At 46.5% G+C, this 21,088-nt stretch overlaps 2 protein-coding genes across 2 annotated transcripts; one reads left to right on the top strand and one right to left on the bottom strand.

The window, feature by feature from the left end:
• Positions 1 to 284: 284 nt before the first annotated feature.
• On the bottom strand, positions 285 to 824 carry LOC136468979 (uncharacterized). Its single transcript, XM_066467353.1, has one exon. The coding sequence runs from the start codon at positions 822 to 824 to the stop codon at positions 285 to 287; it is 540 nt and encodes a 179-aa protein (XP_066323450.1).
• Positions 825 to 5,313: 4,489 nt separating this feature from the next.
• Positions 5,314 to 11,842, top strand: LOC136471846 (enoyl-[acyl-carrier-protein] reductase, mitochondrial-like). Its single transcript, XM_066469593.1, has 9 exons — positions 5,314 to 5,607; positions 5,761 to 6,174; positions 6,273 to 6,416; positions 6,541 to 6,643; positions 6,822 to 6,921; positions 10,574 to 10,650; positions 10,726 to 10,804; positions 11,110 to 11,228; positions 11,359 to 11,842. Exons 2-9 carry the CDS (start codon positions 5,778 to 5,780, stop codon positions 11,450 to 11,452), a joined length of 1,113 nt encoding a protein of 370 aa, XP_066325690.1. The 5' UTR covers positions 5,314 to 5,607; positions 5,761 to 5,777; the 3' UTR covers positions 11,453 to 11,842.
• The last annotated feature ends 9,246 nt before the right edge of the window (positions 11,843 to 21,088 follow it).

Below are 21,088 nucleotides of genomic sequence, written 5' to 3'. Positions count from 1 at the left end.
GGGGCGCGGGCAACGGCCCACCAACCAGCCCATGCGGCCAAGGCAGACCGGCCAGCGCTGGACGAGCGTGGCCCACGCGATTCATCGGCGGCAACTATGCGAAGAGGCCCCTGAGTTTTTCCCTATTCGCTCGGAGATCCATAAACACTATTTATAAGAGTCACGTATTGTGCAAATAAGACCCTGTACAAAGTTTTTCTTGGACTTCTCACCTCAGCTCCTCCCCAAAACAGAGCACAGCGGAGCCAGGAGTTCCGGCCGACAACCAATCCCGGCCGGGAATGTCACGGCGACAGCAGAAGGCCCACCGGCGAGCGGCACGGGCGTGACGGCGTTCCCGAGCGAAGCGCGGGCCATGGAGAGGTGGGGTGCGGGGCACGGAACGAAACAGAGGAGGCGGCGCCATGGGCTTCGGCGGGCGGGCGTGACGCGGCTCGGGCGCGGTGGCATGGCCAGCAGAGGGAGAGGGAGCGCGGCTGTGCGGTGGAGCGGTCCAGCACGGCGAGGCTCGCGCACTCGCGCATGGCAGGGTACGGGCGTCCAGGGCGCCGAGGGCGGAGCACCGGCATGGCCACGAGGCACGGTGATGCTCGGCCTGAGCAACTGAGGCGCTGGCCAAGCACGGAGATGGAGGGTGTGGACGCCGGGGTGCCGAGCGGGGTCGGGAATGGAGCGGCGCATGGGGGCGACGCGGACGGCTGTGTCGGCATGCAATGGCGCTGGCCGGGTGGCAGAGCAGCGCGCTCGGGGACGGCCGGCATCGACGGCGTAGCCAGGCAGGAGCGCTTCACTGGCGCGGACGACAGCGAGGCGGAAAAAGGCATGCGGTGGAGGTGGAGCAAGGCGCTACGGCTCGGTGACGGGAGGCGAACGACGGGCGCGCATGGCACTGGCGCCTGGCCACAGCGGCGAACCAAGGCAGGGGGGGGGGGAAGGAGAGACGATGGCGGAGAAACCGCCGATTCGGCGCGAGACGATGCACTGCGACGCGACTATGGCATGGTTGGAGACGACGCTGCGGCTGCGGAGTGGACCGCGGCACGCGCTCCTAGGTGTGAAGCCAGCAACGACGCAGCAGCAAGGCATCATGCGCCAGCAGAGGAGAGAACCGCCCATGCGGGGAATCGGAGCTGGGCGTCTCCTCTCGGTTGAAGCAAAAGAAAGAGAGGGGAAAAGTAAAACGCCCGCCCGAGGACAACGGAGACAAGAAAGGACGAGGCAAGGCCGGTGGCGTGGCGTTCGCGTGATGTGTCGTGAGTCACGACACGACCAGCAGAGAAAGAAGACAACGCGATAGTTGGCAACTTTCATTACTCAGGACCGCGCGGCGTGGATTGGGCGTACTAATGCGAGAAGAAAACGTGGCAAGCAGTGAGAGAGTAAAGAGACAGATAGAGACAGGCCATATCAGGCAAGCAGAGACAGTACCATTCGAAGGCAGTCCACGAAACATAGGGGCAGACAAGGGCACATGGGCGGGTCTGTCATTAATTATGCAGAACGGGGTCCGGGCACTGATGCTCGACACATATGACTTCAAAGATGATGTATGGTTGTGCCATTCAAGTGGAGGGAAATGCAACGACTTCACCGCATTCGTGAGTACACTGATTCATTGAACATGGCTTAGCATCTCAACTGAAGGCATTTAAGACTATGCTGTGCTTTACTATACTTGGGGGTCATTGTAGGAACCTGCACTGGACCCTTTCAAGGAGATCGAGGCATTCCTAATTATTTCTAAGCCCGACGTGATTCAAGTTAAGCGTTTACTTGAGTTCGCGAACTAAGTCACACTGGATTCACGTATCGCGTCGAATACGTTTTAAATCAAAAATCCGAGAAACTCGTTTCGAAAACTTTACTGAGGCCAAAATCGTGGCGCTAAAAAGGATCGTAACACCGGGGTGTTACACGTGACCTCCCGTCCCGTCGGCCACTCCACGGTGTCGAGCCGTCGTCCGGCTGAGATTGCGGGGTGGTTGACGCATTAATGGGATGCGGCGCGTTGTCGGGAAGACGGATCGAGGCGGGGGCGACGGGCCATTGCCGAGCCGGCCTCGAGCGATACGGAGAATCGCTGTCTCGTCCAAGGCCGTACGTGTGAGGCCTCGGGCGAGACGGAGAATGGGTTCCTTGTCGAGGCCTCCCGTGCGCGGCCTCGCGCGAGGCGGAGATTCGTCAGGCCGTCAAGGCCTCCCGTGCGAGGCCGCAGGCGAGGCGGAGAGCCGGTGGGCTCGGACGGGGCCGGTATTTAACCAATGGCTTTGTTTTTTATAGGGTTGAAAAGGCTCTTTCGATATACGCTAGGGGTACCCCGTTTTATGGTACCCGACAGGACGGCTTTACAAGTGAGAGAGAAAGGGTGCGTATGCTACCGAGCCTTGCTGTCCACGCTTACCGAGCCTTGTTGCCCACATCGGCGGGTACTAGATAATGGTGGGCGCCTATAATACTGTTGATGTCGCTGTAGAATGTCAGATGCACACGGGAGGTCGCGCTGCCTTTTTCAGGGACGGTGGACGTCGGTACCTGCAAATACTGTTTGATACCTAGAGGAATATGAGGAGTCTCGCTATGTTCACCCGGTACGGTAAATCTTGGTGCCTATACTGCTATCGATGTCCAGAGACACGCGGGGGGTCTTACCGTATGTGAGTTTTAGCGGCCCCTACAATATTGTAGAGGGAGATGTCGGCGCCTACAATACTGTTTCTGTCAGGGTGGCTACAGAGTACTGTTCCGTGCATGGTATGGTCCATGGTATAGTGGTTTTGACTTGTGAGTCTTGTCTTGTCTTTCTCCGCACGTCTTCTGGTTCCTACCGAACGGGCGTCCCCGGTCGGATGGCTCCAGTCGGCTCTGAGTGCGCCGGTCGGAGAAGAGCGATGAGCAGGGTTCCTACGAGCCCCGACAGGAGGGACACGGGGTCGGAGTCGGAAATAGGGCTCGGGGCAGGCCTTCCGATCAGAGGCCGTCCGGAGACGGCTGGAGCCCGAATCAAACGCTTCAGTCGGATAGGTGGGCCAAAGTGGCCGACGAGTGGGTGTTGCTCTTCTTGGGCCTGGCCTTCCGGTCGGTTGCTGGACCGTCTCTTTGTCCTGTTGTTTTTAGACTCTTAGGTTGAGTCTTGGCGCAGAAGCCAATCTCCGAAGAACTCTAGGTTTATGAATCCGATACTTTACATGACCATCTAGGACGAGGACGAGGACGGATACTCATCCACGGTGCCGCCGCTCGAGCTCGCGCTTGCCACCGGAGCCCGGGCTGGGTAGTTGGTGGTGGCGTCGTAGGCCCGCGCGGTGCGTCCAGCGCGTGTCCGCTGCTGCGCTGGCCTGCCCTGGCTGTACGTGTATCCCGGCACTCTCGTGGCTCGCGTGGGCCGCAACACAGCCGCGTTGGTTGCCTGCCGAGCCGCCGGACGTTGCAGCCACGTCTCGTGATTTGTTCTCTACGGAGTAGTAGGTAGTATCCGTACGTTGCGAGAGAAACGTTATACAGGAATTATCTAGTAGTATCCGTATGTATTGTCCGTACGTTAGTGAGCTAGGAATTACAGGAATTCGCAGACTGGCGAGGAGCTGTGCTGGACCGGAACGTAGATCGATGGTCTTGCCTAAACAGTACTAGGATCGGATGAAAGGTTAGTAGAAGTATTTTTTTTTAAATTACACAGTAATATAGACGCCCATAACACTCATGCGCGCTCACTCCTATAAACACACGAACGCAAACCCCATCCTTACGAGCATCTCCGAAGGACTGAGCCCACACATCTCGAGATTGATGAAGTCAGCACAGACACCCCGCTGTCGACAGGGACGTCGTCGCCTACCATTGAAAGTATAGCACCGTTAAATCTTGGAATAAATCCAGAAAAATGCGAGCACCTGTGCCAAGTCGAGGACTTAAACTTAGCTGAACAGGTTTCACCACAAGGAAACTCAATCAACTGATCTATGATCCGTTCGCGCTTAGTAGAAGTATTTGTTCATGTGTAGTTTTAGATGTTTCCTTTCCTTCCTAATTCATCCCCTCAACACCACAGTATTTTATCTACTCGCTGCGATTGTGTTATGCTATTTGTGCGGCAGCTAATTATCTACTCGCTGTGATTGGTTATGCAACTTGTGCAGCGCGGTGACTGTTGCTATACACACCGACGCTTAGTGCTACAGTTCTCAAGCTAGGTTGACGTGAAGCCACAGTCCGCAACGCTCACTCTTCCGATCGACGCTACACCAACGCGTAGTAGTTTTAGGGTGTGTTTGGTTGGGCTTTTGGTTCTGGCCTTTGGTCTTAAAAGCCAAAAGTCTAATTAAATGAGTTGTTTTTTTTTAGAAGTAGCTGTTTTTTTAGTATAGTTTTGAAAGCTAGTTTGATCCTATTTTTTGGTTTTTGGCTTTCTGCTTTTCAAAATTGATGGAATAAAAAGCTCTTCCATAGTTGTTTCAAGAGAGATAAAGATAGAAGATATATTTTATACTTGTTTAACTAAACAACTTTTAGCTTTTCTACAGCTTACAGCCCACAGTAGCTTTTCCACAGCTCACAACCCATGTCAACTTTTTCCCACAGCCACAGCTCAACCAAACACACCCTTAATTGCGGACCCAATAGTGCAGTAGTTTTTCTTGTAACACTATTTTTTTTCTTTTCCCTCGTCTAATAAAAATTGACAAAACTCTTGCCGCCTTTCTTAAAAAAAAAAACTCTTCCGATCGGCCTTACTATTATAAAGTGGAGTTACGCATAATAACTCTTCCGATCAGACTGACTATTATATATATGCAGAGTTACGCACAGTTACAAACCCAGCCGCTGCTTAACCTGCAGACTCAACACCAGCCCAGCCAATTTCTTCACAGGCAGTCACATCATGGCAAGCTTCTACAACTCCACTGATCTTTCCGGTCCACCTCATTGGAACATCAAAAGCATCACAACTACGGAGTACTTTCTTGCTAGCTCTGAAGGATTCCCAATTCGAGGTTCACAAAATCCTAAGGGCAATGAACATGACGGCTAATTCTTTAGCTCAACAAGCCTACAATGCAAACTCTGTCTCAACGGTATTTACTTGTAGCCTATCTTTCTTTCTTTCTTTCTTTTCCTTTTTTTTTTGTGAACGGTAGTGCTGCCTATCATAAGCACCTTCGTCAGTGCCCCTTCCAAATGGCACTTTATTCTGTATACGCTGGGAGCCATGTAATATCCTACCCGTAAGACGCTGTTAACTTTTTTTTTGTTAACTTAATATATGCCAGTTATAGACAAAAACCCTGCCTGAACCCATCCTGGGCCGGAGGTTTTCGTGCTTGGACGACGAGCCCGATCGCTGCGTCTCGGCCCATAGGCTTCTGATGCCGTGTGCCCGTGTCCTGGAGGTCTCGACACCCGCGTCGCGCCGCCGCCGCCGCCTACGCTTGCTGCGTCCCCGGCCAGCCCCGCGGCGCCATCCGACTACGAATCCCCTCCCCCGCTCGCCCTCCTGCTTGATCCCGCCGCCACCGCCACCTCAACCGCCCACTCCTCCCTCTCCCTCTAGGGTTGCCCTGCCGCTCCCTCGAATCGCGCAATCGGAGGCCTCCCCGTCCGCCCTCCAGTGTGAGTTCCTCTCCTTCTCGCTACTCCACTGCCTCATTTTCGGCTCCCTGCTCTCCTCTTCTGTAGTTAGAATGTTCGATGCCCTATCACCCCTCTACGTGCCTTCTACTGTTCTACACTTCAATCTCTCATGTATCAGTTTATCCTATGCAGAGCAAGGTAGCAGACAGATGGCGCCGCAGTCCCGCTTGCTGCCGCCGGCGTTGCAGATGCTTCGCCGCTGCCGGTGCCGCGCCTCGCGCTCCCACTTCTCTACCGCGCCCACTCTCGTCTCGCCGCCATCCAAGGCCGTGGTCTACGACGAGCACGGTCTGCCGGAGAAGGTGCTGAGGACGGCGGACGTGCCACCGGTGGAGGTCGGCGACCGCGACGTCTGCGTCAGGATGCTGGCTGCCCCCATCAACCCCTCGGACATAAACCGCATCGAGGGCGTCTACCCCGTCAGGCCCCCGCTCCCCGCCGCCGTCGGAGGCTACGAGGGCGTCGGCCAGGTCCACGCCGTCGGCCCCGCCGTCACCGCCCCGCTCTCGCCCGGCGACTGGGTCATACCGTCCCCTCCATCGTTTGGTCGGTAATTGTAATTGCCTTGCCTTGCTGCTTCGGGTTCGGGAGGGGGTCTCTTCGACTCAAATTTCAACTAGTAGTACCGTTTTTATGCTCTTCAGGGACCTGGCAGACGTACATTGTCAAGCATGAGAGCGTCTGGCACAAGGTCCGCAGCGATGTACCCATGGAGTACGCTGCCACCATCACTGTCAACCCCTCGACCGCGCTCAGGATGCTCCAAGACTTTGTAAAACTCAATCCTGGTGCTCTTTTTGCTTCTTTTGACCATTCTTTCAAGTAGTTTCTTCCTTCCTTCCCTTGACATTTGACACGTCCTAGAATTCACATGCTAGTCATCTCGTGACCTCCAATCTCTACTGTCACCAGGTGACGCTATTGTTCAGAATGGCGCTACCAGCATTGTTGGCCAGTGTGTTATTCAGCTCGCCAAAGTACATGGAATGCACACCATCAACATTATAAGGGACAGGTACATTACAAATTTCCTTCCCAAAGTTGGGTGCCATCAACAAGGATCAAGGATTCTGTTGGTGTCTTGCCTTTGTACATGATTCCTGTGCCAATTATCTCTTATGATTCACTTTCGATACCCATCTTCTTATCCCACTGTTGTTCAATAGTAATCTGTAGTAGCTGAATTGATGCAGGCCTGGGTCAGAGGAAGCAAAAAGCAAACTCAAACAACTTGGTGCAGATGAGGTGTTCACAGAATCTCAGCTAGACATGAAGAATGTCAAGAGCTTGCTGGTACTGCTCCACTACCTGCTTTTCCAAATTGCTGTCATCCTTGCCAGCTAGTATCTGTTTACGTGTGCATAAAAATTAAAATTCTGTGTGAGAACTTAAAAGCTTTGCCAAATAGGAAGGTTGTGATCTGATGTTGACAAATGCAGTTTAGACTAGAAAACTACGCGCGGCATTGCGCCGCACATGCTTAGAGAGCTTGCCAGTTTCAGCCAATTTTGGGTTGTCATTCATCACACATTCATCGTAGCTCAGAGGCAGCGTCGTAATTAGAAATGGTTGTCAGTAGAGGTGTGGGTAGCGATGAAGAGGCAAGGATCTAGTAGCGGGAGAATTTTAGAAAAAGAGAAAGAGGACAATTTTTTAAAAAAGGTTAAATTCAGATAAACTTGAATAGGAGTTTTTGTCCTAAACATAAACACAGTTCTCATGATATTCCTTTAGAAAGAAGTGCCAAGAAAACTAACTTACGGAAAATAAAAGAAACATATACAGAGGTGTTTCTTGAAGGGGTTATTTGGATCCCATGTTTTATAAAAACTAGATTTTATAGAATAAGTTTTAGCCCAAGATGCAGCACGATGATGTCTGGACACTATAACTAACATGGGTTTATCTGAAACAAAGTTCTTGATAACCTAGAAAAGTGAGCTTTAATAAAAACGAGTTTTTGTGGTTTTCAGAGAACTGGCTTATGTATGGTATCTCAATTGCCAACATCCAACAAATCTAGCAATCATTCTTCACCCAGGGCCTATACCTCAATTTGATTTTTTTTAATTCTCCTGGCAGCAATGGCGTGCCGCGTGCATAAACTAACTATTGAACAAAGATTTAGATCAGAGAAAGTGCTATCCATCGCTGGTGGTGTGTTGCCTCCTCCACAGCCAAACATAAACATTAAGTAATGAACTAACCACAACCAGGAACTGTTTTTTTCTTCTTCTAAAATTCCAAATAAAGCTCGTTTTAATAAAACTAGCTTCTAATTAGGAGATCCAAACAGCCATGAAGAAATCAATTCACCTGAGTCTTCCTTTTAGATACCATTTTCATAAACCGGTTATCCTCCCATAATTTCTGGCGCTCTGGCGCATACAACTGAATTCGCCATCAACCCAAATGTCGTTTTCAGGACATCCACAGTGTGTGGTTGTTTCCATCCTCTTTGTTTGCACATAACAAGAGCAAACAAGCCGAACTCAATTACTACCACTTTGTTATTTGACACTGGAAGCAGGCATGATTGCCAAAGTGGAGCTCAAACCGTCAAATATTAACAAACTTTTTTTATTGGGAAGAAATTAAACCAAGCTTATGGGGACCACCAAGCAATGACATATGCATAAGGTGCAACGTAGGGAGGTGCTTGCTTAAGCTAATAAGTAACGGTAGTTTACTATCAATAGTTCGCCGAGACAAAGCTAGCTATGAAGAAATGAGTCAAAGCATGCATATGGAACAAACAGATTTGGAGCCATAAGACCGGTGCTTTCAGCTGCCAAGGGTATATGGTTTGTTAGATGACAAGCTGCAGTGTGAATTTGGGGTGAGCTAGATATTAGCTAATTTGCACTAACGATGAACTATTTGTGATTTCATGTTTATTTCTTTTTCATGGTTTGTGCTACCTATAATGCGATAAATCAAGGTATAGAATATTTGTGAACAAACATGTTTGATACATATCTGCATGAATGAATTTACTAACATGTTTCTCCGTAGCAGATAAACATCAAAAGTTAGCATTGGGAATTCTTAAATATAGGGTAGTTGCTGTATCTCTGTGTTTGTAGCTCCCAGTGGCATAGGAATTACAGGTAAAATTGCAATTGCCATACTGCTAAATTCCTAAAGCTGTTCACAGATAAAAATGTCGACGTAACAAGATTTCAGAGTACAGGTCAACTGTATGTCTTAAGAAAACCAAAATGTTAGGTGAAAGCATTAGAGCAATCAGTTGAAATTAGATTCATGATAAAGGAGACAATTGTCCTTCTATGATCTTTGATTCAAATGGTACTAGGCTCCAAAAAATTTCACCATAATTCAGACATCCAAGCAAGCAGTAACAGAGAAGTTACTGCATATACTCTGTACTCTGCACTACCGAAATTCTGTATATATTCTTGTAGAAATGCTAAGGTAGGAGTGAAGAAGGAATGATGGGTCATTATCATATCACACAATATTGTCATGATCCTTCTATTGCAATTTTAAAGAAAATCATTAATGGTCTATAGGAAATCAAGAAACGACTACCAGTCCATTTGAAATGTGCATACATACAGTTTGAAGCATACAATACGCAAGCATGTGTAGGAAGAAGGTAAAATAGGCCACACCTTGTGATTTAAGACTGGAGCACTAATGTAGCTGGTGAACCAATCAAAATAACATGCAAGCCTTGGGTACAGTTCCGACCCCATCAATTGCACTGAAATAATCTAACCTGAATATTTCAAGCACAACTGATAGAGATGGGGACTGTACAAAATCAGCAACCGAATATTGAAAGGTACACATTTTTTCTCCAAGATACGGGAGAGCTGAGTATCATTATATTAAAGAAGAAGGAAAAAGGGTAAAGAGCCCCGGTTACACCCATACACACCCATAGGATCACAGAATTACATACATGCCTTTTTGTTACAAATACACACAACCTGGATCGACCTAACCCCTAAGAATGAGGGCCGACAAGGAGATCCCTTGCGCTCCAGCCATTGCCCAAAGCTGGGCCTCCTCAGCAAGCAGCAAGGCAGTAGCCGTATTGGCGTCAAAGCCATCAAAGACACATTTGTTCCAATGTTTCCAAAGTGTTCAAGCCCCTAGGATAATGATGGGATTGATGCCTCTTTGCAATTGTCCATCGACCATCTCATTAGTTCTATTCCACCAGTCCTCAAAAGAAGTATCATTCATCGACGGCACTACAGTTTGCAGCCCAAAGCGATTTAGGAGGGAGAACCAGAATTGCCTTGCAAACACGCAGCTAGTGAGCAAGTGATCAATTGTTTCCTCAGCCTGGTTGCAATGAGGATACTAAACTGGATGGCCGAGGAGGCGCCTCATGGGGGAGAAGGTGGGCGACAAGGGGAGCGGTGGAGGGTGTGGCGCCGTGTCTCGGCCTTTCTTGGCACTCGTGGGCATAGGGAAGCCTTGTTGTGAGGCAGCAAGCGGGGTAGGGGGTTGAGGCTGGAGACGCTGCATGTGCATGGCGGCCCGGTGGGCCTGGACGATGGAGGATGGGTGAGGTAGAGGAGACGACAGTAGCGGGGAGGAAGGGCGTCTCGAGCTCAAGTAGTGGAGGGGAATGACGTCTCAAGCTCGAGCAGCGGAGAGGATGTGCCACAAAACTTCGTGACGATTCGAGTGGGCGAGACCTAAACCGATCCGTATCAGACGGACGAGTGGCCCGCTTTTGGTGCAAGATTTGTATTATTAGAGATTAGTTGTAGTAGTTTATGGAAACCCAATCTCAAATGCGGTAGAACTGTGTAGTTCATTGTTTTTTTTTTCATGTTGTGCTATTACTGCCTGACATTGGCATTGTGACATACAAATTGCAGTTTTTCTTCTACCTGTAGAGTAGGATTGTTTCAAGTTTGAACCAACATGTATCTAGTTAATGTTTTGTTTCCTGTGTTCTCAGGGTGCTTTGCCGGAGCCTGCATTAGGATTTAACTGTGTTGGAGGAAATGCTGCTTCTCTAACACTCAAGCTTTTGAAGTAATGTGCTGAATTTGAAAAAGGGTAGAATAATCCATTTTTCTCCCACACATAGACATAACTCTTGTTCTGTAGGCAAGGAGGCACCATGGTGACATATGGTGGAATGTCCAAGAGACCTGTCACTGTCCCTACTTCATATTTCATTTTTAAGGTATGTACACAAGACCCTGCTTGTGAAACTTATGCATCCTCAGTTTTTCCCTACTTATATTGTTAGGCAACTTCAAACATTTTTAATGCTTATTATAGTAAACTGCCTATTCAATGTGAGCAATGTTACTCTCAGTAGATGACAATGCTAAGAAACTAGTGCTGAATTATCAGCATGTCGAGACAAACAAACTATTTGATAGATGGTTTCACGTTGTGTTCAAGGGATGGTGAGTCCTATTGTTTATATGATATTGCCCCATATGTCTAAAATTACTTAACACAATGCAATATATGTTTTTAAAGGATCTTTCGCTACGAGGGTTCTGGCTCCAGAAGTGGGTGAACTCAGATAAAACAGAAGACTGCAGAAGAATGATAGACTACCTCTTGGGCCTTGTGCATGAAGGCAAACTCAAATACGAGTATGTATTGTTAATGTCATTCTGTTGTAGGGTTGCTGTTAGATCTTGTTGACATGCCCTCATCTAGGCATTGCTGTATCTGTAAAGAGAAAAAATAAGTGCCTTTGGAAACATATTAATTTGTTTGCAGGATGGAGTCGATTTCTTTTGGTGAGTTCAGCTTGGCTCTGGAGAAGGCCCTGGGTAAACATGGAAGCCAGCCAAAGCAAGTTGTCAGGTTCTGAGACGAGGGTATAGGCTAGGAGATCAGAGAGCATGCAATTGCCATTGATCTGTATGAATGAATGATGAATCCAACAGTTAGCTATGCCAAGTGTCAGAATGACTTGGAGTTGTAAATAAAATAAATTAAGGTAGCAATTTTTAATGGAATTGTGAAACCAGCAGCTTAGCTATATTTAAGCGCTGAGTTCATCTTGCAATGAACTGCTAAGTGCTAAGTGAGTGAAGGATCACTTGTGGCGGTGGGCGGCTGTACATGGGTTGTGCGTGAAGTATTTTCTTTATGAGAAAATGCTAGTTTTGTGAGTGAAGTATTTTTATTTCTGAGAAAATGCTAGTTTTGTGAGGCGGATGGTTAATACGAATTTAACAGAGTTGTTTGTATCAATATCTATTTCAAAGTTACTTTATTTGTCATAAGGACCATTGTTGTTGTGTACATCATATTTTGCTGGATTTTATGCTTTTTTTTACATCATCCACAAGGATACTATTGACCAATAAATATTCTAGTAGGCTATGATAAAACGATAATACAATTAAGACGTCCGGACAGATGTCTCCCACCGCTTACTTCTGCACGTGTCGCTTGCCCAGTGACCCTATATGCTTGTCCAGAGCGTCTCAATGGTCGTTGTGTTGTTTCCTCCTTGCGTCGCCGTGCCCATCCGCCCACCCCACTTTGCCTCGCCGTCACCGGTCCCCCGCAGCGCCGCGCCCTCGTCGCGCCATGCCCCATCCCTTGTGGCCTTTGCGCCGCATTCCCCATCTCGGTCGAGCGTCACAATGGTCGCTATGTCGTTTCCTCCTTGCGTCGCCGTGCCCATCCGCCCACCCCACTCTGCCTCGCTGTCACCGGTCCCCCGCAGCGCCGCGCCCCCGTCGCGCCACGCCCCATCCCCTATGGCCTCTGCACCGCATTCCCCATCGGGCCCAGTCTGCCTCGCCAGCCTCCACCGCGCTGCATTCTCGCTGCGGTCGGCCAGCTCGCCGCAACCGCCTCCACCGAGCTGACGAGCCTCCACAACGGATGCTCCAACAAGCAGGTGAGGGGGATGAGATTCGTGTGACGCCGCGCCCGCCGGCGAGTTGCCCGTGCCGCTGCCGCACATCGAGGTCCATGCGCCGTCGTCGACCTTAGCGCCAGCATGACTCCATTCGTCCAAGCAAAGCCCATGTTGCAAGAGTATGTTTCAAGTGTTTCAGATGTTTCATCTGGATGTTGCAAGTGTTTCATCTTGATGTTGCAAAAGTATATCAGAATGTTGCACATGTTGTACTGGCTATACATGTATGCTTCAAATGTATGTTCCAAATGTTTCATCTTGTTTTCAAGATGTATGTTTGCAAGTGTTTCATCTGAATGTTGCATATGTTTTCACACATATGGAGTGTTTTTCAGGTGTTTTTTTGTAAGTGTTTCATACACATGTTGCGAGTGTTTTCAGCTGTTTTGTGCGTATGTTGCAAGTGTTTCATCTAGATGTTTCAAAAGTAGAGCTGGTGTTGCAGCTAGTGTTTCAGATGCATGTTTCATGTGTTTCATCTGCCTTCATATGTATTTTGCAAGTGTTGCATCCGGATGTTTCAAAAGTAGATCGGGTGTTGCATCTATGTCTTCACTTTTCTACTGCCTCACCTTCGCCTCGGTGCCTCCTCCTCCTACCGGTTGGGCATCCGCTGCCCCCTCCCCCTCTTCTAGATGCTGGTGTAGCCACCTGTTGGCCGCGTGAATGCGTGTGAGAAGCGGAGAGGGCGCGAGTACGGACTCCCCATGTGCAGTTGGGCAGGCCAAGCAGCGCGAGCCCCACGTAGGCGGGCATAGGATGCAGGTGCGTGGGGGGAGACAGAGTGCAGGCGCGGGCGTCCGTTCAGACGTGCGGGCGCTAGCACTGCCGTTCGGACTTGAAGTGTTTCGTGCTCTTGGGACAGGTGAAAGGTCCTAATGGCTAGATGGGGGATGAATAACCTATAATTTTTTTTACAATAACACTTAACAAACCGGTTAGACAAATATGAGGCGAAATGAATGTTGCGCTAGCCTACTAAAAATTCAAGCCACCTACCACAATTCTAGCATCTATAGTCTCTACCCACATAAAGGCTATGTCACTACACTAAGTGAGCTCTCAAAGACTAACTAAAGAGCCTCACTAACCACTAGACTCAACATAAATTTGCTCTCAAGACTAACTACACTAAAGAGTGAAGCAACACTAGAAATGTAAATACAAGGTAGGGGATGTGATGTTTATACCGCCGTGTCGAGGATAGAGCCAATCACAAGATGATGACAATCAATCACAATGAATACCAAGAAATCCTTGGACAAGATGACATAATATTTTTTACCGAGGTTCACTTGCTTGCCGGCAAGCTAGTCCTCATTGTGGCGATTCACTCACTTGGAGGTTCACGTGCTAATTGGCATCACACGCCAAACCCACAACCGAGTGCCGCACAACCAACACAAGATGAGGATCACACAAGCCATAAGCAATCCACTAGAGTACCTTTTGTCTCTTCACCGGAGAAAGGTCAAGAACCCCTCACAATCACCACAATCGGAGCCAGAGACAAGCACCTTCCTCTGCTCGATGATCCTTGACGCACCAAGCCGTCTAGGTGGCGGCAACACCAAGAGTAATAAGCGAAACCCGCAGCGAAACACAAACACCAAGTGCCTCTAGATGCAATCACTCAAGCAATGCACTTGGATTCACTCCCAATCTCACAAAGATGATGAATCAATGATGGAGATGAGTGGGAGGGCTTTAGCTAAGCTCACAAGGTTGCTATGTCAATGCAAATGGCCAAGAGAGTGAGCTTGAGCCGGCCAAGGGGCTTAAATAGAGAGACCCCACGAATAGAGCCGTTGGGCTCTCACTGTAGCCCAACATAGCGCTGACTGGATATGCTGGTCAGGGCGACCAGATGCACCCGAGCCAGCGTCCAATCCCTAGATGGTAACCATGTGGCCACTCGGTTCAACCGCATCCACACGATCTCAACGGTTGAAATTTCCCGCCTGAGTGATCAAGTGATGATCGAAAGCCACATGTAACGACCGGACGCACCACCTGTGAGTTAGGTCAACGGAAAACCGTGTGCCACTTGTTAGCGACCAAACGTGCCGGTCCTTTCTTCTAAGCCGCATCAGGTCATTTCTAGATAGTTCCATGAGCGCCTAAAACTCGATCAGGTGCGTTAGGTTCGCCCTGACCAGACGCATCCAAGCATTAGGTCCCGCTGCCTCAGCCCCCCGAGCTACGTCATCATACGTCATACATGACCGGACTCACCCCCTATGCGTCAGGTCACATTTTGACCCAACGTCTGGTCACTCCACCAATAGAGTTCGAGCACGCCTTTTGTTTTTCTCTTTCTTCTTTTCCAATTCCAAGCACTTGATCATCACCATGGTCACACCATCATCATGATCTTCATAATTGCTCCACCACTTGGAATAGTCCTACCTATCTCATGATCACTTTGATAAACTAGGTTAGCACTTAGGGTTTCATCAATTCACCAAAACCAAACTAGAGCTTTCAACAGGGACGCGATGGGGAACAGGGACGCGGTGGGGAAGAGGGACAGGGGCACGGTGAGGGACAAGGGGCATGTCGAGGATAGGGACAGGGCTGCCGGGTGGGGCACGCTAGGGCTAGGGCCGACGGCTGGGAAGTGATGGTCATCGAAGAACGTAGCGTCGGAGTTCAGACGGAGGATGGTGCGTGGAGTTCGGATGGAGGATGGGCTGCCACGAGTGACACGGACGCACCGCACGCTCTCGCGTGGGTTGTGTATCACGACTCGGATCGAACGGACAGCAGGTGCGTCCGGACGCTGGCTTACGTCAGGGCATCCGACGCTAGCTATGCCGAAACTCGAACCAATCCCTTCCCTCGTGGTCCTGGTTGTTGTTCCACCATGCGCAGATGGCCCTGGCGATGGCCATGAATCCATGATGTAGACGCTGTAGTCATAGATGTTGCTCTACCTTGGGATGGTCCCCTCCCTCATCAAAGCAGAACTATAGAGCATTGCCCCTCCTCAAGGAATCACTGCTTGATTGCGTGTCAATACAGAGCATGTCGCCGAGGCAGGTGTCGATAGGGAGGGAGAGGTTGGACGCGCTGCGGAGGCTATCATGGTCATTGATGAAGCATGGCCTCTTCTTTGCTACTGCATTGGCTCTTTTTGGTTGATTCACTACAATCTTATCAGAGCAGAGAGATGGCGACCGCAGCCCGGTTGCTCCTACTGAAGTTGCACCACTGTTGCTTCTCCTGTCCCACCCACTTCTCCACCACTGCCTTCCTTGTCTCATCACCATCTAAGGCTTCAAATGAACATTCTATTCTGTTCCATTCATGCACAAGTGTATGCTAGTTGTGGGGAAGTAATGTCTTCCAAATAATGCTAAGGTATAAGAGATGGACCTTTAAAGCGTGATACCAATCGGAGTGCACCAAATATACCATCCTTAGCACTATTAGTAACTTAGACATACACAAAAACTAGAATATCCCGTGAGATCAACATTAGAAGCAAGGGTCTAGTTTTTACAATATAAACATAAGTCTAGTTACTCAACCTATGCATGCTAATTTTTCATTTCATCATTCAAACCTACAACTAGCATACACCACACAAGCATGGAATTTTAATTTAAAACATGTGCTATGGAAGCAACCATATGAAATGCACATTCAAATGCATCAATCAAGTTTATGAGCTTGCTCCCCCCTACTTGTGTGCTCAAATTTAAATTTTAATTGATCCTTTTTCTTTGTCATACTTCTCCCCCTTAGTGATTACTTCTCCCCCTATCACTTTATATCTTTGTTTCTCTCCCCCTTTGTCATCAGTGACCACAAAGGTTTAGTTTTAGATAGGTTAAGATTATCAATGTCAATCAATGGGGTGAGGATCATTTTCCCAAATTTGGTTCAATCTAGATCACTTGCCAAAGATATTTAACTCGGTTTGATCCAAGGACAAGCTTCTTCACACCTCCAAATAAGGGTTATCTTGTACCATGTTGAGTTAAACACTTGTAGCTTATTTTCTAGATCAAACGCTAGGTTCACAAGCCCACAAACATGTCATATGCTACCATTAGATCGAGTCAAGCATAGAAGAAATAGTGGTACCATACAAGCATCAAATTCATTTGATTTTTATGAATGAGCCTATTAAACATGAGGAATGACTAGATGCACTAAACAAGTCCTTAGCAAAGGATGTATGCATGGCAATCAACTTTTACCTTGGATTGCTCGAAGGAGAGGCATGTCATATAAGTGGGGGTGCATCAACTCATATTTGAGAAATCTAATATGTTCAACTCATTCCTTAGCTTGCAAACCTCTTCTCATCCAATGTCTTGATGAATATGTCAGCAAGTTGATCTTCGGTGCCTACACTCTCAATGCAAATGTCCCCTTTTTGTTGATGATCTCTAATGAAATGGTGACAGACATCAATGTGCTTTGTTCTTGCATGTTGAACCAGATTGTTGGTGAGCTTGATAGCACTCTCATTGTCACATAGCAATGTCACTTTCTTGAATTTAATTCTAAAGTCATTCAAGGTGGCATTCATCCAAAGAATTTGTGCACACCAACTACCGACGGATAAGTTTTCAGCTTTGGCGGTTGATAAGGCAACACTATTTTGCTTCTTTGATGACCACGAAACAAGTGATGTTCTCAACAATTAACAAGTGCCCGAGGTGCTCTTCCTTTCAAACTTGCATCCCGCATAATCCGAGTCAGAGTAACCAACTAGCTCAAACTTTGCTCCTTTGGGATACCATAAACCAATATTTTATGTATGTCTCAAGTACCTCAATATTCTCTTTGTAGCCTTTAAATGACTTTCTCTAGGTGAGGCTTAAAATCTTGCACATATGCATACACTAAACATGAAATCTGGCCTTGATGCGGTCACATAGAGTAGGCTTCCAATCATAGACCGATACAACTTTTGATCAACCATGTTGCCACTTGCATCACTATCTAAATTGCCATTTATTCCCATTAGTGTACTTATGGCCTTTGCTTCATTCATGTCAAACTTCTTGAGCATGTCTTTGATGTACTTGCCTTGACTCACAAATGTACCATTCTTTAATTGCTTGATTTGAAGACCAAGGAAGTAACTTAACTCTTCAATCATGGACATCTCAAACTCATTAGCCATCATCTTCCTAAACTCTTTACAAAAGTTATGATTAGTTGATCCAAATATGATGTCATCAATATAGATTTGCAACACAAATAAGTCATTTCCAATCTTCTTGATGAAAAGTGTGGTGTCAACCTTACCCATCATGAACCCTTTTAAGAGTAGGAAGTCCCTCAACCTCTCATACCATGCTCTAGGTGCTTGTTTCAATCCATACAATGCCTTCTTCAATTTGTACACATGGTTGGGCTTCTTGTCATCTTCAAAACTGGGAGGTTGCTCAACATATACTTCTTCATTGATGTAGCCATTTAGAAATGCACTCTTGACATCCATTTGATAGAGCTTGATGTTGTGGGCGCAAGCATAGGCTAGCAAGATTCTAATTGCTTCCAATCTAGCAACTAGGGCATATGTTTCACCAAAGTCGAGACCTTCAACTTGTGTATAGCCTTGTGCTACCAATCTTGCTTTGTTCCTTACTACTATTCCATCTTGATCTTTCTTGTTTCTATAGACCCATTTGGTTCTAATCACATTGTGTCCCTTTGGTCTCTCGACTAACTCCCATACTTGATTTCTAGTGAAATTGTTCAACTCTTCATGCATAGCATTGATCCAAACAACATTCTTCAATGCTTCTTCTATCTTCTTTGGTTCAATGGATGATACAAATAAAAAATACTCACAAAATAAAACCAATCTTGATCTTGTTTGTACACCTCTAGAAATATCTCTAATTATAGTGTCGAATGGATGATCTCTTGCTATGTTGGTTGGTTAGAGGATTGGAACATTGCTTACACTTGCTTGATCATTCGGTTTAGATAATGTACTAGCCACTTGTATTTGCCTGATTTGTATCATCTTGCACATTTTAGTTAGAGATCACTTGCATTTGATCATCTTCTTCATATATCATCTGTCTAGGCCTTAGATCACCAACATCCATGTTCTTTATGACATTTGAAAGTTGAATGCCTCTAACATCATCAAGATTCTCATTCTCATCTCGGGAACCCTTGGTTTCATTAAATTCAACATTATGAACCTCCTCAAGAGTACCACTTGCCAAATTCCAAACTCTATATGCTTTGCTAGTGGTTGAGTATCCAAGCAAGAATCCTTCATCACATTTCTTATCAAACTTGCTCAATCTAGTGCCTTTCTTTAAGATATAGCATTTGCACCAAAAGACCTGAAAATATGCAATGTTGGGCTTTCTACCATTCAAGAGCTCATATAGTGTCTTCTCTTTCAATGGGTGACAATATAAGTGGTTGCTGCAATAGCAAGCCGTGTTGATAGCTTCAGCCAAAAAGGATTGACTCACATTGTACTTACTCAACATTGATCTTGCCATGTCAATCAAACTTCTATTCTTCCTCTCAACAAGGTCATTTGATTGTGGAGTGTACTTGGCTGAGAATTAATGTCTAATTCCAAAATCATCACACACCTCATCAATTCTAGTGTTCTTGAACTCACTACCATTGTCACTTCTAACTCTCTTGATGGTTGTTTCAAACTCATTGTGTATGCCCTTGACAAATGATTTAAATATTGTAAACACATCACTCTTGTCCACTACAAAGAATGCCCAAGTGTATCTTGTATAGTCGTCCACTATCACAAAGCCATATTTGTTTCCACCGATGCTAGTGTATTGTGTTGGCCTAAATAAATCCATGTGCAATAACTCAAATGTCTTGCTAGTGCTCATTATACTCTTCTTAGGATGGGTGTTTCCAACTTATTTGCCGGCTTAACAAGAGCTACAAAGCTTATCCTTTTCAAACACAACATCTTTCAAGCCTCTAACCAAGTTATGCTTAACCAATCTATTCAATTGTTTCATTCCAACATGACCAAGCCTTCTATGCCATAACCAACCCATACTAGACTTAGTCAACAAGCATGTTGACAATTGAGCTTCACTAGCATTGAAATCAACCAAGTATAGATTCCCATATCTAAAGCCTTTGAAGATCAAGTTAGAGCCATCTACACTTATGATCTCTACATCATCTACCTCAAATATGCATTTGAATCCAAGATCACACAATTGAGCCATGGATAGCAAATTGAAGTTCAAGATCTCAACAAGCAACACATTAGAAATGCTCATGTCATTGGATATTGCAATCTTACCAGGCCCTTTGACCTTGCCTTTGCCATTATCACCAAATATAATACTATCATAACCATCATTGCCATTGGTATTGATTGAGTTAAACATTCTTGCATCACCGGTCATGTGTTGAGTGCATCCACTATCAAGAACCCAATGCCTTCCTCTGGCTTTATAATTGACCTACAAAAGAAGATCAATTATTTTTAGGTACCCAAACTTGCTTGGGTCCTTGAAGGTTAGTTACTAAGCTCTTTGGCACCCAAATGGCTTTCTTCTTTGAGCCCACAATTGGTGTACCAACAAACTTATCCTTCACTCCATTCACACCATTGGTAAGCAAATAACAAGAATCAAACTTAATTGAGGATACATGAGTGTTCTTGTTCTTGTTCTTGCAATATTGCTCTTCATGCCCAACTTGCTTGCATCTATTACAAAACCGACCATTGTTCTTCATAAAACTAGTCTTGTGAGGAGCAAAGGCCACTTTGCCTTTCTTGGGGGTATAGCCTAATCCCTCTTTGTTGAGAGAAAATCTTTGGCTACCCAAGCACTTGAGCAAGCAGGCCTCACCACCATAGGCATTGCCTAAGGCACGAGTGAGCTCATTTACCTCATTCTTGAGGGTTTCATTCTCAACCACTAGTGAGGCATCACAAGTAAAACCATCACTACTAGATGAGCTAGAAGTGGAAGTACTATGAGAGGTATTAGTGGGAGCAACAATGATAGGCTTATAGAAAGATTCATCAATTATATCATAAGTTAAGCCTACATCACATGTTACAACATGCTCTTTCACATTTTGCTCATTAAGTAGAGAGGAATGAGCTTTTTCAAGCTTCTTATGAGCTTTGCCAAGCTTCTCATGGGCTTCCTCTAGCCTCTCATAAGATGCATTAAGCTCATCAAAGGCTTGCTTAAGGGCTTTTAGTTCCTTTTGCAAGTCTTTGCATTCCCTTCTCTTAATGTCAAAATATTCCTTAGCATCATCTAACATGTCAAGTAGTTCATCTTTAGTTGGTTCATCATCATCACTTTCATTTTCATTTTCATTTTCATTATCATGTTCCTCATCACAACCATGATCACAAGTTTGTATCTTAGTGGCCTTAGCCATGAAGCATGATGGAGCGTCGAAGAGAGAAGGCTTCTCATTTATGGCAAAGCTTGCAGGAGCCTTCTTTTTGGTGGTCTTGTCATCATCACTATCATCATCATCACTTGAGGAGGCACCACTATCCCAAGTGACCACATATGAACCACCCTTCTTCTTCTTCTTCTTGAAGGTCATCTTGTCCTTCTTCTC

This window comes from Miscanthus floridulus, chromosome 8, assembly GCF_019320115.1.
Source record: "Miscanthus floridulus cultivar M001 chromosome 8, ASM1932011v1, whole genome shotgun sequence".
NCBI lineage: Eukaryota > Viridiplantae > Streptophyta > Magnoliopsida > Poales > Poaceae > Miscanthus > Miscanthus floridulus.
Note: the sequence above shows the minus strand (reverse complement) of the source record. Positions and strands in the feature narration are given on the sequence as shown.